Consider the following 17,218-nt stretch of genomic DNA (forward strand, 5'->3'; position numbering starts at 1 on the left):
CCCGCCGGCCAGGCCCCCCGTTCCGGGCCGAGCCTGAGCAGGGCGGGACCGGCCGTCCGCGCACCAGAGGCCGCCCCACGCCGAGTTCCTGCTGCCCTCCGGGGCTTCCTGCCCCCGCCCCATCCGCTGGCCCCCTCGTCTCCGCGCCCCCCACCCCGCGTCTCCTTTCTCTGCCCACCGCTCAGCCTTGCGTTCCCTTCCCCCCAGCTCCCCCCAGCGGCCTGGTGGCACCTGGGAGGCGTCCCGAGCGGCGGCGATTCCGCTGGCACCGAGGCCCCTCTGCGTGCCCGGCTCGCTCGGGGTCGGGGCGGAAGACAGCTGCTCCGGTTCGTAGAGGGACGCAGGCACGGCACCAGCCCTGTTAGGCGTGATTTTGTCCTCACAGGAAACCTAGGGGGTAGGCTCTGATTCTCTGTCATAAAAAAGAAAAACCTGAGGCCTAGAGAAGTTAACTTGCCCAGAATCGCACGGCTAGAAAAGGTGTGGAAAGACAGGGTCGCTCTGTGTGCTGGGACACACTGGCGCTTTGGGGGAAACAGACAGGTACACTGGTGATGGTAAAGCAAAGCAGAAAGAGGTGCGTGCACTTTCCTGGCCTGTGCTGCTGTGATTTGAGCTGGGCTTTTAGGGAAGGCTAGGATTTCATCAGGCTGAGCTGGACCCGTGGAGCTTTTCAGGTAGGGAGGAGGCTTGGACACAGACTGGCAGGCACTGCCGGGCATGGTCAAGGAGGAGACAGAAGTCGTTTGCCTGGAAAAGATGGTTTTGGTAGGGAGGCACGGGGAGAGGAGGCTGCAGGGAGAGTTGGAAGGGGTTTGAAGGCCTGCCTGGATTTCATCCTATGGGTGGGGAGCCATTGAAGGATTTGGAGTTCTCTTCCCATCAGCTCCTCTCAAGCAAAGAGTTTCCGCTTCCCTGGCAGGAGTCTGAGGCCAGCCCCATCTTGTCCACCCACTATTCAGTGAGGAGCTGGGCTTGAGTAGAAACAGTCGCCACCTCTCACCAAATAGTGTGAAGGCCTCACGTGAGGCTCCCTGACCCCGTTAAAATGTAAGAAAACTGCATGTGCCTTATTTATAAGGTCGGAGTTTATGCAGATGCCCTTTTCCTGGAACACAAAGATTATAATAATGGCACTCAGATGCTCTTGGAGGCTGAGTGGGATTTCTGGGGTTGGGGAGCTGGGCGATAAAGTGAAAGGACACTTCTGAAGCAAACGTTTAGAGGCTGGGGTCGTATGTCTGGGATTGATCAAGAGAGGAGGAGTGAGGGGAAGGGAAGAAACGTGGCCTCACACCCAGGGGCAGGGCTGCGCCAGCCCAAGGTGCCAGCCCAGTGCAGTCTTTGCAGCCTCAGAGCAGAGCCACCTACCTCCTGAGCAGGAATCCCACATCCAGTTGTTTCTCTGCCAGTCCAGCTCGTCTCCATCCTTTGAGGCCCAGCTAAAGCCCTACCTTCTTCAGGTCAGAGGTCATCTGGTCCAGCTGCCTTCCAAGCAACCACAGAATCCCTGATGCTCCATCCTTGCCAGTTTGTTCAGCCTCTGCTCAGACTCTCCTGTCGCTGTTTTCTGAGGCACCCACCCATGTTCTAGTTCTCAGTGACTTCCTCTAAATGAACCCACACGGGTTCCTACCAGTCACTTTTAAATTTTGCAGAAAGTCACCAAACATCTGTTTAGGAATAATTTTCAGAATGCTGTAAGGGTACCATTGATCCTCAGGTGCTGCCAGAAGGTATAAATATCAGGGCTTCCTCTCTGACCCATGGGTCCTACCGTCAGATGTGGGTTGGGGGGGTCTAGTGGTCGAGCCCTACCCAAAGCAAAATGTGCCCTTGCCTCAGTGTCCCCAGCTGCCGGTCATCTAAGGCACGATTGAACTGTCCAGCGACAGGCAAGTCAGGGGAATGACGGTTTATGATGGTTGCAGCACATATAAAAGTCTAACCTTATGGCATATATCTCATCTTCGTCACCAGTCTGTAAGGTGTGTCACTGATCCTGGGGCAGTGACAACAATGTCCGAGACCGTAATTCGCCCCTTGGGAAGGGTGGGAATAGTGAGAGAAAAAGTCAGTCTCACAAGGGCAGGGGCTCGTGTTTTGTCAAAAAGTCTAACTCTTGGCTGGGGGAGATTTGCAGTAATGGTGATTTTTAGTTTGAGGTGGGTGGTAATTGGACAAAATTAGATTGTCCTGGGGTGGAAAGGAATTAGTCATCAGATTTCCATGTTTATTAAAGAGACACGAGTTGCTTTTTAATAAAGCGGTTGAGCAGCGCTTGTGTTTGTGTCGTTTCAGTGAACCAGTTGTTTTTTTTTGCTAGGTCATCATCAGTAGACAGATCCTGTGCAATTATGATGGGAGGTGCTGGTGGGGCTCTAGTAAATCTGCAGTTTACTATTTCTCCATTAAGACACCCCAGCAGGGCTTCCCTGGTGGCGCAGTGCTTGAGAGTCCGCCTGCCGATGCGGGAGACGCGGGTTCGTGCCCCGTTTCGGGAGGATCCCGCATGCCGCGGAGCGGCTGGGCCCGTGAGCCATGGCCGCTGAGCCTGCGCGTCCGGAGCCTGTGCTCCGCAAATGGGAGAGGCCACAACAGTGAGAGGCCCGCATAACGCAAGGAAAAAAAAAAAAAAAAAGACACCCCAGCAGTGCGAAGTCACTGTTGATTTAGCAAAATTGCACCAAGCGCCTACCACGGGCCCCTCACTGTGCTGTGAAGAGATGCAGCACTGCCTTCAGAGAGCTTGTAGTGGTGGATGCGGGAGGTTACTGTATAGGGCGGCGAGTGCCCTGCTGGGGGTCTGCAAGGAGTGCTGCAGAGGCCTGGAGGCAGGGCACCCGCCCAGAGGAGCTGACCGCCAGGCCGAGATCTGGCGTGTGGCACAGGACATCCCCACTTCCCACACGTGCGCTGCCCCACTCAGCTCCCTGATGCCTCAGAGAGAGGGGCTCAAGGAACACGGCGGGCGGAATGATTGATGCTGGTCTCCTCTCTGTTTCTGCAAGATTTCTCCGTGGACAATGGCAGCTACAATTCAGGCCATGGAGAGGAAGATCGAATCGCAGGCTGCCCGCTTGCTTTCCCTAGAAGGTCGAACCGGGATGGCCGAGAAGAAGCTGGCCGACTGCGAGAAGACGGCCGTGGAGCTGGGGAACCAGCTGGAGGGCAAGTGGGCGGTGCTGGGGACCCTGCTGCAGGAGTACGGGCTGCTGCAGAGGCGGCTGGAGAACGTGGAGAACCTGCTGAGGAACAGGAACTTCTGGATCCTGCGGCTGCCCCCGGGCAGCAAGGGCGAGGCCCCCAAGGTAAGCCCTGGGCGCCGGGGGTGGGACAGCCCGTGCCCGTCAGCGTGCGGGTGAGCGTGCGTGACACTGTGGTTCCGGGTGCCTGTGACCTTTGATGATGTGGCCGTGTATTTCTCTGAGCAGGAGTGGGGGAACCTGTCCGAGTGGCAGAAGGAGCTGTACAAGCACGTGATGCGGGGCAACTACGAGACGCTGGTCTCCCTGGGTAAGGCGTGAGACTCATTTCTTCGTCACGTGTGATTTGGGGAGACCTCAGCTTCTCTCTTCCTTCCTTCTGGTGGCTTTCGTCCCAAGGATACGTAAATCGCTGGGAACCTTGACCAGGCGCGGTTATCGCCTCCTTCCTAAAGATGAGCCCTGGGTGACTGAGTCAAAAGCTGCCCTCTACTTGGTGAAGTTCACGGGGTGCCAGACCGGGAGGCATGGTGGCCCCTCTCCTAACCAGGCTCAGAGCACAGCCATTTCTGTTCTCCTGCTGAGACCTGGAGTGGAGACGGCTCCCACCGCTCTCAGATCCAGTAGGATCAACCCAAGTTTGAGAAGGACTTTTTCTCGCCTTCTCTTGCTGAGGCATGAGGCCTGACCGAGTCGCTCCTCTGGGTCGGCGGAGAATGTGGGCAGACCATGCTTCTCAGAGCCAGCGCTGCCTTCACACCTGGAGGCTTCCCCAGACCCTGGGCCTGCCACCGCTCCCTTCATGCAGTACCCCCCAAGAAGGCCTGGACTGTTTCTTCTGGGCTTATTACCTCTTGGGATGGTGTCTGTGTGACCCCAGGTCTGAAGGCAGAAAGGCATGGTTATGAGGCTGGGAGCAGGTGCGGGTGGGAGGTTCTATTTCAGTTTGCAGGAATGTACGGCTTCTTCACCTCGAGACCCTGTACCAGAGTGTCTTCAGCTCAGCACTGCATCTTGGGCCAGATGAGGCTTTGTTTTGGGGGCCATCCTGTGCCTCACAGGATGTTCGGCAGTGTCCCTCTTCCCAGCAGACGCCAGTGGCACCTCTCCTCCAGCCCCCAGTCGTGACAACCAAAAGTGTCTCAGACTTTGACACATGTCCCCTAGGAGGCAAACTTGCCTATGGTTGGGAACCACTGCCCTTTACCAATCAAGAAATGTAGTTTCTAGGCCATCTTGGTTTCCCAGGTTGCCTGTCCCCAGCTCTGAACGGAACATGGCAAAAGCTAACCCTACTGTCTTTCCCCAGACTATGCCATCTCCAAGCCCGAGGTCCTCTCCCAGATTGAACAGGGGAAGGAGCCGTGCAGCTGGCGTCGCACTGGCCCCAAGGTTCCAGATGTTCCTGTGGACCCGAGTCCAGGTGAGGGGTTGGGGGAAGGCTAGGGGGATAGCAGGCAATCAGATGGAAGCAAAAGTAAAGGGCCAGGGAAGGTGTGACCTTCTTTCCAGGGAGAGCCAAGGAAAAACATCAATGTTTTAAACCTGAGTTTTCTTATAGTTGAATTATGACCTATAGCCTGTTCAGCTAACACTCCAGGAATACTTCCAAGCGTGAAAACAGGCAACAAACCTAGTCTTTTAGGAAAGAGATGGTGCCAGTGGCTCAGCATTAAGGAAAGAACGAGGGAGACACAGACAGGAAGGTGGAAGATAATAAAGACAAAATTTAATTCACTCATAGCTTTACAAAGAGTCAGCCTCGCCTCCACCCGAGAACCAAATTTCACTTAAAACCATTAGTAATCACAGAACATTAACCCCTTAGCCATGTCTCAACATGGTTAGAGTCACTGATTTATTTAAAGGTGAATCTGGATACCCGATACTACGGTCTCAGATTTTCCTGGGCCAGTCAGCATCTTTGAAAGTTAAGGAAAGGACAGGTAGACACATGAGAAAAGCCAAATGGCTGACGGGAAGACCTTGCTGGGTTGGGGGTCAGCAACGGTCTGTCACTTACCAGGCAGACACCGCCCCTGCAGGCTCAAGCCCACCTCCTCCCAAGATTCCTGGTCTGCACCACCTGCCTTGGGGCTTCCCTTTCGTCTGAACACCTAGGTTACTAAAAAGTCTCATATGTTTAACTTGTGATTCACAAAATGTGTCTTCCGTGTTTGCAGTTAGATTTTCCCTTTACCCGGGGCAGACCGTGTTCAGAAATCATTCACCAGTTTAAGTCAACAGGGACAGTGCTGAAAGCTAGAAATTGACTAAGAGCAGAGTGCTGTCTGGATGGAAAAGATAGTTATGACACGTGGGGCTGCCAGCGGCTTACCTTGGGTGGGAGGTTCCCCGGAGCTTTGTTTTATTGTATGTGGAGGCCTCCCTGGATGTAATAAATATACACGATAATGAGAGTGAATAGGGGCCTGGAAATGTGGTGGCTTCTGGCGAGTCCCTGCCCAGCCCTCCCCTCCGGCACTCAGAGCTCCCCTCTCGGCCTTGAGCCCGTCACAGGAACCCTGGGTGGCCCTAATCCCCGCCCACCTCGGTCCAAGAAGCCGGGACCCCCGGTCCACCCACCCCTCTCTGGGCTTCGTGCAGCCGCTCGTCAGACCTCCTCTCCCACTTCTCTTCAACCCCTAAATCTTCCCAACTGTGCTTGGGGAAGTGGGTGCTCAGCAAGGCCGCCAATCCTCGGGCTCCTCCCCAGCTGTCCACCCATTCTTGCCCAGCAGACACCTGCTTCCTGCCCTTTCCTCACCCTCTTCCCCTGCCTGGAGGGCGCTGCTGTCACTGGGGTCGTTGCTCCTCAGTATAGCCTCTCCTGGTTTTCCTCCCACCTTTCCTTTGCTATTTCCTGCCGCCCTTTCTGATCTTTAAGCATTGGGGTGCCCTCAGCCCTCTGCCGCCTCTCTCTGCGCCCACACTCCGTCCTCCCGGTGGGCACTCCCACCGGGGCCTCTTCCCTGAATCCTGCACGCCCGCCGCCCGGTCTGTCTGCACGTGGACAGCTGCCGGACAGCCCGTTTGGAGCACGTGCCTCCCCGAGCTCCTCGTCTGCCCGTCAGAACCTGCTCCTCCCACAGGCCTCCCCACTGCAGTAGGAGCCCTCCGTCCTCCAGCTGCTGGCCCAGAACACAGGGGCCATCCCTGACCCTCTTTCACGCCCAGCCCCCCACGTCGGGAAACCCTGCCAGCACTCCTCCAGACTCCTGCCCGTCCCCCTGCCCCCAGGCCCGTGGTTTCCTGCTTAGAGTATCGCGGGCACCTCCCGCCAGTCTCCCTGCTCCTGCCCTAATCCTCCAGAGTCTGCTCCCCACCCAGCAACCAGAGTGACCCCTTTACAGCACAAGTCCTGCATCCTTTGGCTCCCAACCCCTGCTGGCTTTCCATCGACTCACACAGCCGGGCGCCTCTCCCTCTGCTTGTCCCCCACTCGCTCAGTTCCAGCCACACTGGCCTCCTTGCTGTTCCCGCAACACTCCAGGCTGGCCCAGTCTCCGAGCCTTTGCACCTGGCAGTGCCCTCTGCCAGGAGTGCTCTTCAGATATTTCCTGGGCTCAACCCATTGCCTCCTTCAGGTCTCTGCTGAAGTATGACTTTCCCTAATCACCCTATTTAAAATGGCAGCCCCTCTCCCCACCCAGAGTTTCCAGTCTCCCTTTCCTACTTTGGTTTGTTCCATATCCGATATCGTCCATTATGTATATTTCGTATTTTAGATTATTATATATTTTATATTTATAGACTTTATATAGACATAGATATTACATATGTATAACTGTAATATATTTCATATTTATAGATTATATATGTTTCCATTGATAGATGTGTATGTGTCTGGTCCCCACCCTCACCTTCATTAGGATGTAAATTTCAAGAGGATGAGAACTTTATTTGTTTTGTTCATATAATCATTCTGGCCTCCTAGAACACTGCCTAGCACAGAGTAGGAATTTAATAACTATTTTTGAATGTATCCTGTGTTTCATAATTTAAATCGTGTGTGTATATAATATATTTCTGATACAATTTAAGTTCCTTTTTAGATCTCCCAGCCTCATTCCTCCCCAGGGCAGCCAGTTGTCCAGAAGTTGATGTTTGTCCTCTCTATCCACATTTTTAAACTTCTCTTGTACACATATGTAGCCATAAACAATACATAATAATGGTTTTGTTGTGTTTTGAAAAATCACGTGTCATCATATCTATCACTCAGTATTCTGTATTTCATACTTATCTCTGTTGATGCATATAAATCAAGTTCATTCATTTTAATGGATGCTCAGCATTCCAAAAGCAACTATATTACAATTTTTTATCCATCCCTCCACTGAGTTGCACTTAAGCTGTTTCTAACTTTTCACTGTCACAAGTGGTACTGGACACCATTCTTCAAGGTGTCTTTTCGTGTCCATGTGCTGCTGTCTCTCTAGGGAATAGACCTGGAGGAGGAATCCCAGTGTGGAGGGCATGCCCGTCTGCACCTCTGCCATTGCCAGATCACCCTCCCCATGGTCACACTGGCTTACATACTCCCCAGAAGTTAAGAGGACCTGCTTTCTTACTTCCTTGCCCACTTTTCAGAATTAGATGTTTGCCGATCTGATGGAAGTGAAATGGTATCTTGTTTTAATTTGCATTTCCCCAGTTGTTAGTGGAGCTGAGCATTTTCAGATGTTTATTTGGTTTCTGCTTCCGTGAATTATCTTTTTCTGTTTTTCTACTGTTGTTTCTCATTATCTTACTGATTCAGGTCTCTTTATATAGTTCTGGATACTAACGCTTTGTCTGTTATTTGCATTACAAATATCTTCTCCCAGTCTGTGGCAGGTCTTTTAACTTTGTAGTTCTTAGATAGAAGTTTTAATTTTTGGTAGAGTCATAAACACCAGTCTTTTCCTTTATGATCTGTGCTTTTTCTGTCTTAAAATATCTTTTCCTGCCTCACTCTAGTTTTGCTTTTTACATTTAAGTCTCTAATCCAACTAGAATGAATATTTGGGGAGGTTATAAGGGAGAATTTTTTAAAAATTTCCCCACAAGACATCTAGTTTTCCAGCAAAGTTTGCTGGAGACTCTCCCTTTTCTCCAATGATGTGTAATGCCCATTTGGTCACGAACCAGGTTTCCATACATGCACGCGCCGTTCCTGGGCTCTTTACTGGTTTCTTTGGTCTCTTTGTCTATCTCTGCACCAATTCTCACTGTTTCAGTTTCATACTAAGCCTTGATATGTAGTAGACTAAGCTTTCCCTACTGGTTCTTCTAAACTTCTCTTGGCTATTCTTGGACCTTTGTTCTTCTAGATGAATTTCAGAATCTTTGTGTCAGGTTCTCAGAAATCCCGTTGGAATTTTGATTGGAATTGCATTTCCTTTGTAATTTCATTTCTGGAGAATTACTGTCATTGCAGTATTGAGCCCCCTTACCCACAGGAAGACTTGTTTACTGAAGCCTCCTGTGTGTGCCTGAATAGGACTTTACAGTTTTCTCCTTATCATTGTTGTTTCTGTTGTGAATGAGATTTTTAAATTAATTACTTGTTTTAAATAGTTGTTGCAGGTGTGCGGCAAAGCTGTTGACTTCGTTAAGTAAGAAAAACAGTTTTCTCAACTCTCTTATTACTTCTAATGACTAGTCAGTTTAGATTCTTAGGTTCTTTACATACACAATTGTGCTCTCCATAGATAGCACAAAAGTTATCTCTTCTTTTCAAATGTTCGTAACTTTATTTTTCTGGTTTAGCAGTGGGCCTACGACATGGTTAAATAGTAGCTGTGATAGCTGGCATCCTTGTCTGTGGGATACTTAGAGAGTTTCGGCATTTAGGATGATTTTTGCCATAGACTTTTGAAGATACCGTTAGTTTAAAAGAAGTTTCCTTCCACTTCTGGCCACTGTTTTTAATCGTGAATAAATGTTATATTGTATCAAGTGTTGTTTTTTTAATATTTCTTTAATACATTTTACTTTGTATTATATAACAGAAGCAAAATACATACAGAATAAAATACATAACATAAACAAAATACATAAAGTTTAGAGAACGATTGATAAACACCCATATTCCCAACTCCCAGCATAAGAAATAGATCATAACCCGATCTATTTCCAAGACCCCACTCTCCCTCCCAGACCCCAGACCCCTCCCTTCCTCTCACAGATAAAGAGATCAGTCCCTTGCTTTTCCTTACATTTTTATTACCTATGTATATATTCCTAAGTAACATTGTTTAACCTGGTTTTGAACTTTTTATGAATGAGATCATACCATATATATTCTTCTGTAACTTGCTTTTTTTTTCATTTGACTTTGTTTTTGAGAGTCATCCATGTTGATGTAGTGTAGCTGTAGTCATTCCTTTTCATGATTTCCCCTACTTTATAGTGTCTGTTTTATGAATATAACACAATGCATTTATTCCTTCTACTGTTGATGGGTGTTTGTGTTGTTTCCAACTTTTGTGCTTTCAGGAACAATGCTGTGATGGAAATTCTTATGCATGTGTAAAAGTTTCTCTAGGTATAGACCCGGGTGTGAAACTGCTGGGTCATAGGAAAAGTGCATGCTCAGCTTTTCCTGGTAACGGCTCAGTGTGCTCTGAAGTGGTGGTGCCAGACAGCACCCACCAGCAGCGCCAGGGTCCCCGCTGCACCCCATCCTCACCAGCCCTGGAAATGCCTCACATTTTAATTTCTGCCCATCTGGTGGGAGTGAAATGGTTTAAAATTTATAGTTTAAAATGTGCATTTTCCTAATTAATGAGATTGAATGTAATAGCCTGTGTTTATGGGCCACTCGTCTTTCCTCTCCTATAAAATGCCTGTTTATGCCTTTTGTCCATCTTTCTTTTGTTTTCGCTTTACATATTGATTTGTAAGAGTTCTTTACTATTCTGAATATCAATTTTTTTGTGTGAGATATGTGTAAATCTTCTCCATTTACGGTATATGCTTTAAAGAACAGATGCTTTTAATTTTAACTTACTTGGACTAATTTTTTACCCTCATGGTTTGTCCTTTTTATGTCGTAGTTAAGCAATTTTCCCCTACCTCAAGGCCGTAGTACATCATCTTATATTTTCTTCTAAAATGTTGCCTGTCACGTTCAAGTTCTTAATCCATCTGGAACAGACTTTATGGCCGTGGGAGGTTGGGACCCTAGTACTTTCTCACTGGCACTCTAGGTCTTCTTTTCCTTTGCTCTTTCAGGTAAACTCTCTAATTCCCTTAGCAAATTCCCTGAAAAATCCAGTTGGGATTGTGGTAGGAATTGCATTGATTCTATTAATCGTTTTGCAGAGAATTGACCCCTACTATATTAAGGGTGAATATCATTAAGTCACCCCATTTATCTCATCTGTAACGTCTCAGTGAAGTTTTATAACTTTCTTCAAACAAGGTCTTATACATTTTTTTGTTAGCTGTATTCCTCCGTCCTTTGCATTTTTTACATCGCTGTTGTCAGTGGTGCCTTTTTCTGTTTGTTGCTGGTGTGTGCTGGGGGCTTGGGGGCAGGGCACACCCTTCCCTGGTGCTTTTTCTCCTGTGACAGGGCTCAGTTATGTAACATCCCGTTCTCTCCCACCCAGTTAGGCAGCCCACCAGGGGTGCCACCAGGGGTGCACCTCATCGGGGAGTTCGGGAGCAAGGATTGTACGAGCACAGTCCTTGCCCAACCTTCTTTCCTTGGGCAGCTGGCTGCCCCCAGGGACAGGCAGGCTCTGCTGCTCTGCTGGGGAGAGCCTCCTTCACCATGGTCCAGGGTGACTTCCTGATCCAGGGTCAGTGCTGAGGGCCCCTCTTACATAAAAGCTGCATCCTCATTTATCAGTAATAAAAAGAGTCTACCCTCACCAGCCTTCCTCTTTTGTTATATTTCTCTAATGGTTAAGATCCATGACAGGGAAGAAAAATGGTAATTGTCAGGCTCCCTTAAAACCCTAAGAGTAGACCAAAATGCAATTGTCTTTTATTTATCAATATTTCTATCTAGGAACCTTGCCAAAAGTCTCATTAGTACTAATAACTTTCCCAATAATTGTCTGATGAGTCTCAGGTTTTCTGAAAAGATAATCATATCCCCTATAAGTAATAAGAATTTTTTGTTTCGTTTCAAATCTTTATGATTTAGTTTTCTCTTGTTTTATTGTGCTGGCTGAGAACTCCCAGAAAATCCTTAAATAGAAGTGATGACAACAGGTATCTTATTGGTTCATGATGTTAAAGAAGATACTTTTTAACTTTTCACATTGAGTCTAATATTTGTTAAAAGTTTTTTGATCAGTGCTGTTTATCAGGTTAAAAGAGTTTTGTAGATGTCTGGTCGACTAGATGTTTCTAACAGGAATCGCTGTTGAATTTTTATGGAATGCTATTTTGGTATCTGTTGAGATGATTATATGATTTTTCTTCTATAACCTGCTAGTATGGTAAATTATGTCATTTTCTCATGTTGAACCAACCTTGCAATTTTGGGGAAAAAACCTAACTTGGTCATGATCCTTTATATACATCGCTGGACTTAATATGCTAATTATTTTGTTTAGGATTTTTGAACCTTTGTTCATGAGTGAGACTGGCCTTTACGTTTCCTTTCTCAGACTGTCTTTGGCTGGTTTTGATATTAAAGATATGTTATGACGTATTCCCTCTGTTTTTATTTGCTCAGGGAGTTTGTGTAATATTGGGATTATCTATTCTTTGAATGTTTTTCTTTGTGGGGGAGATTTTTGTCTACTGATTTAAGTTCTTTAGTAGTTGTAGGACCTTCTTTATTCAGTTTTGGCAAGTTCTAGTTTTTCTGAGGAATTTGTTCATTTCCCCATAGTTGTCAAGTTTCTTGGAATAACGTTCATAATATTCTAGTTTTTCATCTCAGCTACATCTATAATTATGTCCCTTTTTCATTCTTCATGTTGGTTATTGGTGCTTTTCTCCTTTTCTCTTGATAATCTTGCTAGAGATGTATTGGTTAGTATCCTTTCCAAAGAACCAACTTTTGCTTCTCTGTGTTCTTTGTTTTTTCTTTCATTAATTTACACTCTCATAGTATTTCCTTTCTTTTTATTTTTATTTTATTGCTTTTATTGTTGTTACTTTCTAACATCTTGCATTGACTGCTTGACCTATTCATTTTCAACCTGTTTCCTCTTTTTTAATATAAATATATGAGGCTACAAACTTTCCTCTAAGTACCATGTAGATGCAGACACACATTTTGATAATTTTTTCATTAGCATTGGGTTCCAAATAGCTTCCATTTTCATTGTGATTTGTCCTTAGAGCCTTGGATTATTTAGAAAGCATATATATATATATATATATATTTTTTTTTTTTTTTAATTTTAGTATATATGGGGAGTTTGAGGATATCTGTTATTGATTTCTAACTTAATGGTGTTATAGTTAGAAAATAGATGTGTAAAATACTAATCTTTTAAAATTTATTGAAGTTTTTTTTATGGCCTAGAAAGTATTCATTTTTTCTTAATGTTTTGTATGGCTTGAGAAGCTTTCCTTGTCTTTAAGTTATGCTTATGTCCATTTGGTCAGTTTGTTAATAGTGTTGTTCAGATCCTATAATCTTTGGTTGGCTTGGTTTACCAGTTATGGAAAATGGTATGTCAGTCCCCCACAGAGGAGGTGGATTTGTTCACTTCTCCTGGAGTTTTGTCAGTTTTGCTCTATTATTTTGAAGCTATGTTATTAGATTTAAATCATAGAATTATTTTATCTTTCTGGTCAGTTTACCATTGTGCAGTGATTCTTTTTTATTTCTATGGATTTTTTTCTTTTTAAGTCTATTTCATCTGATATGGTATAACCACATCTTTTTGTTTTTAATTGTTTATTTGACTTAGCATATCTTTTATTGTCTCACACTGCTTTTGCATCCTTCTGTTTTAGGTGTGTCTCCTATAAACAGCACATAGCTGAGTTTCTTGTTTGTTTTTAGTCTGCTCATCTTTACATGTGAAATGTCCAGAACAGTAGGCACCAGCCACATGTGACTATCGAGCACTTAAAGGGATGAAATATGTCTAAATGAATACTCTGGATATATTGGGTTAAAAAAATATTGCTAAAATTATTTCACCTGTTTCTTTTTACTTTTCTAAGGTAGCTACTATCAAACCTAAAATTAGATATGTGGCCCACCTTGATCTCTGTTGTACGGTGCTGGTCTAGATCATTGACATTGACCATGGCCACCAGGGTGTTTGGATTCTTAGCCACCATCTTAAATTGTGCTGTGAGACCTTAACCCTGCCTTTTCTGTATTTATTTTTTTCCCACGCCTCCCTTGAGAATGACTCATTTAGATTTTTTCCTCCTTAAACTGTTATTATTTTTAATGAGTTTGGAGCACCAGCCTGGGGTGTGTCAACTCCCAGGGGAGACTGTTCTCCCCACTCAGCTAAGACCAAAGGCCAGAATGGGCAGTTGCCTTTCACAGGGCAGGTTTTCACCTTTGTTTTATGTTTAGTGCACTGGGAACATTGCTCTTTGGTCCCAGGTTTATGTGTGTGGTGGTGGTGAGGGGTCTCCGGCCCAACCTTCCACCCTGCTTAAGCACCAGGCTTCTCACATCTGTCTACCCCAGGTGTGCACAGTCCATTGTAGCCCAGGAGTAGGGGAATGGGAGATGCCCTACAGTTTACCATGGTTGACTTAGGCTTTCTTAGAGGTCATCCATGCTTAAAAATTTTTGTGTTTTTATACTTTACCCATCATTTTTAGATACTCCATATTGAGAGGAGCTCCTCTGCACAGCTAGCCAGCCATATGCCAGAAATAGAAGAGTTGAATGCTGCTTCTGTGTCTGTTGAGATGACTATTGTTTTCTCCATTAATCTGTTTGTGAGTTGTGTTACTGTATTGTCCAGGGGTAGCTTATCCTTGAGTTCTCAGGATAAACCCAGTTTGTTCATAATGTACTGTCTCTTCTTTTTTGAAAACATATTACTGGATTTGATTTATATTTCTCTCATTTAGAACCTTTGCATACCTGTTCATAAATGATCATTTTATGAATTTTTTCATATACTGTTCTCTAGTTTGTGCAATGAGAATTATACTAGCCTCATTTTGACAGCTATTTTCCCTCAGCATTTTGAAAATATTATCTTCTGACATCGTACTTGCTGATAGAAATCTGCTTTCAGTCTGAATGTCATTCTTTTCTCTCTGGTGCTTTTTAAGATTTTCTCTTTGTCTTTGCTGTTCCATTTCACATGAATATTGTCTAGGTTTATATTCTTTTTTATTTCCTACTTAGCAAGTGGTGTTTTCCTTCAAACCATGGGCTCAGCATGCCTTCAATTTTGGAAAATTCTCAGCCATTATTTCTTTACCTGTTGCCACGTATCCATTTCTTATTCCCTCCTTCTGGGATTTCTGCCAGCATATGTTGGAACTTCTCGTTTAATCCTCCGTGTCTTAACTTCTCTTTCATATTTTCATTTCTTTATCTCTCGGTGTTGTACTCTGGATTGTTTCCCCAGATCCATCTTCTAAGTCACTAATTTTCTCTGCAACTGTGTTCATTCTGTTGTTAAGCCAGCCATTGTATTTTTTATTACCATGACTGCTTTTGTCATTTCTAGAATGTCTATTTGGTTCTCTTTCACATCTGCCTTTTTAAAAATAATTTCCTGTTCTTGCCTTACAGATTCTGTTCCTTCTTTTATTTCTTTGAATATTTTAAACATACTTATGCTACTGTATCCTTCAGCCTATTCCTTTTCTGTAGTTTGCAGGAGTTGAGTTCTGCCATGGCTCTCATGCCGTTTGGCTCCTCTTCTGGTTTGTAAGTTTAGCCTTTTAGTAGGGGCACCTTAAGGCCTGCCTTGTGGGTGTGCCCCTATGGGCAGGTTTGCATTTGCCTCTGTTTGAGGCCCTCCTGGGTTGCCGTGGTTCTCAGCCAATTTTTCTGTGAATTTCTCAACTTTTCTCAACTGCACCACGTGGTTAGTATGAAGTTAGTGTGGACACGGGAATCTAATTTATTATGGCTGGCTTTTCCATCCATGGCCCTGGACAAGATGCAGCTTCCTTATTGTGCCCCTACGTGGGTGGGGTTTTAGTCCCCATCTACCTGATGGGACAGAGCCTCATGGCTCCTGGCTGATGCAGGCAGCTCAGCTCTGCTCTCACCTCACTCGGACATCAAAGCCCCGCCCCTAAGGCCTGCATCCTGTTTCAACAGCTCTGCTTGGCTCCTGCTCAAACTCTTGATTTGACTTTGTGTTTTTTCTTTGATTCTTTTTTTTTTATTATTATTATTATTTTTTCGGTACGTGGGCCTCTCACCGCCATGGCCTCTCCCGTTGCGGAGCACAGGCTCCAGACGCACAGGTCCAGCGGCCATGGCCCACGGGCCCAGCCGCTCTGCGGCATGTGGGATCCTCCCGGACCGGGGCACAAACCCGCGCCTCCTGCATTGGCAGGCGGACTCTCAACCACTGCGCCACCAGGGAAGCCCTTTTCTTTGATTCTTACATCTGGAATCTTTCTTTTGTGCTCACATAAATACATGTGTAGGGGTAAGGTTTTGGGGACGGGGGTAGATTTTATCTAGCATTTCTGCATTTAAAGTGAGAGCAGGACCTCCCTAGGCCAGCATAGTCTTGCCCATGGACCAGAGATCCAGCCCTGAGAATGCGTTTTTTTGTTTTATTTATTTATTTATTTATTTATTTTTGGTTAGGTTGGGTTTTTGTTGCTGTGCGCGGTCTTTCTCTAGTTGCGGTACGCGGGCTTCTCATTGTGGTGGCTTCTCTTGCTGCAGAGCACAGCCTCTAGGCGCACGGGCTTCAGTGGTTGTGGCACACGAGCTCAGTAGTTGTGGCTCACGGGCTCTAGAGCACAGGCTCAGTAGTTGTGGCGCACGGGCTCAGTAGTTGTGGTGCATGGGCTCTAGAGCACAGGCTCAGTAGTTGTGGCGCACGGGCTCAGTAGTTGTGGTGCATGGGCTCTAGAGCACAGGCTCAGTAGTTGTGGCACACAGGCTTAGTTGCTCTGCAGCATGTGGGATCTTCCCAGACCAGGGCTCGAACCCGTGTCCCCTGCATTGGCAGGCAGATTCTTAACCACTGCACCACCAGGGAAGTCCAAGAATGCATTTTGTATTCCTCACTTTTCCCTGCCTGACCCGCGTGCTCAATACCACGTGACCACATGCTTTGCCTGGAAGACCCCGCAGTCCCTGTTCGAGCTCTTGCCTTCCCTCTCCACCAGGCTCTTTTGCTGTTTGACCTTTGCAAGGCCCCGTGTGCCTTTCCTTGGCTGGATGTGTGTCCGCCCCAGGGCCCCTGATGCTGTCACTCACGCACTCTCTTTTTCTCAGGCTCAGGGCCCCCCGTTCCTGCCCCTGACCTCTTAATGCAGATCAAGCAAGAAGGTGAGCTCCAGCTCCAGGAGCAGCAGGCTCTAGGCGTGGAGGCGTGGGCAGCCGGACAGCCAGATATCGGGGAGGAGCCGTGGGGCCTCAGCCAGCTGGACTCTGGAGCAGGAGACGTCTCTACCGATGCTGCCTCTGGTGAGTGGCTGAGGCTGGGAGCAGACAGCAGGAACCAGATGCAGGGACTGAGGGCAGGACCTGGGGAGAAGAAGTCCCTGCAAGCCTTGTGGGGGGCTGTGGGCTGTGGCCTGACGAGTTTAGAAGATTTCCCGCCTTATGGCAGGGGTTGCCCCGAAGGATATCTTGCTGGTCCCTCTGGGTTCCACGATGCTCTTGTCCTGGTATTCCTCCGCCTCACTCTTGCCAGCCCCCTCCTGGGCTTCTTGCCCCAGCACTGGACATTTAAATCACCAGCTGCCTCCTATTAAAGAGGGGCTGTATGACAAGAGTGTGACGTCTGAGCTTCCTGGTGCCTCAGAGAAGGGGACAGAAGCAAACTGGTTCAGGAGAGGTGGGGTCGTTGTGCTCGGGCAGGAGAGTCACCGGTGGGGTCTCGGGGCAGCTGCTCCGCCTCTCCCACGGGGTCTGCCTGCTTCTT

At 46.9% G+C, this 17,218-nt stretch overlaps 1 protein-coding gene across 1 annotated transcript in view; it reads left to right on the forward strand.

The window, feature by feature from the left end:
• Nucleotides 1–17,218, forward strand: part of ZNF746 (zinc finger protein 746) — a 71,581-nt gene that overhangs the window by 51,850 nt on the left and 2,513 nt on the right. Inside the window, exons 3-7 of the mRNA XM_007469879.1 lie at nucleotides 208–326; nucleotides 3,012–3,311; nucleotides 3,435–3,516; nucleotides 4,516–4,629; nucleotides 16,567–16,758. Of these exons, the coding sequence (XP_007469941.1) occupies nucleotides 208–326; nucleotides 3,012–3,311; nucleotides 3,435–3,516; nucleotides 4,516–4,629; nucleotides 16,567–16,758 (807 nt within the window). The remainder of the gene's footprint in view (nucleotides 1–207; nucleotides 327–3,011; nucleotides 3,312–3,434; nucleotides 3,517–4,515; nucleotides 4,630–16,566; nucleotides 16,759–17,218) is intronic.

Source organism: Lipotes vexillifer, unplaced genomic scaffold (genome assembly GCF_000442215.2).
Source record: "Lipotes vexillifer unplaced genomic scaffold, Lipotes_vexillifer_v1.1 scaffold472, whole genome shotgun sequence".
NCBI classification, from domain to species: Eukaryota; Metazoa; Chordata; class Mammalia; order Artiodactyla; family Lipotidae; genus Lipotes; species Lipotes vexillifer.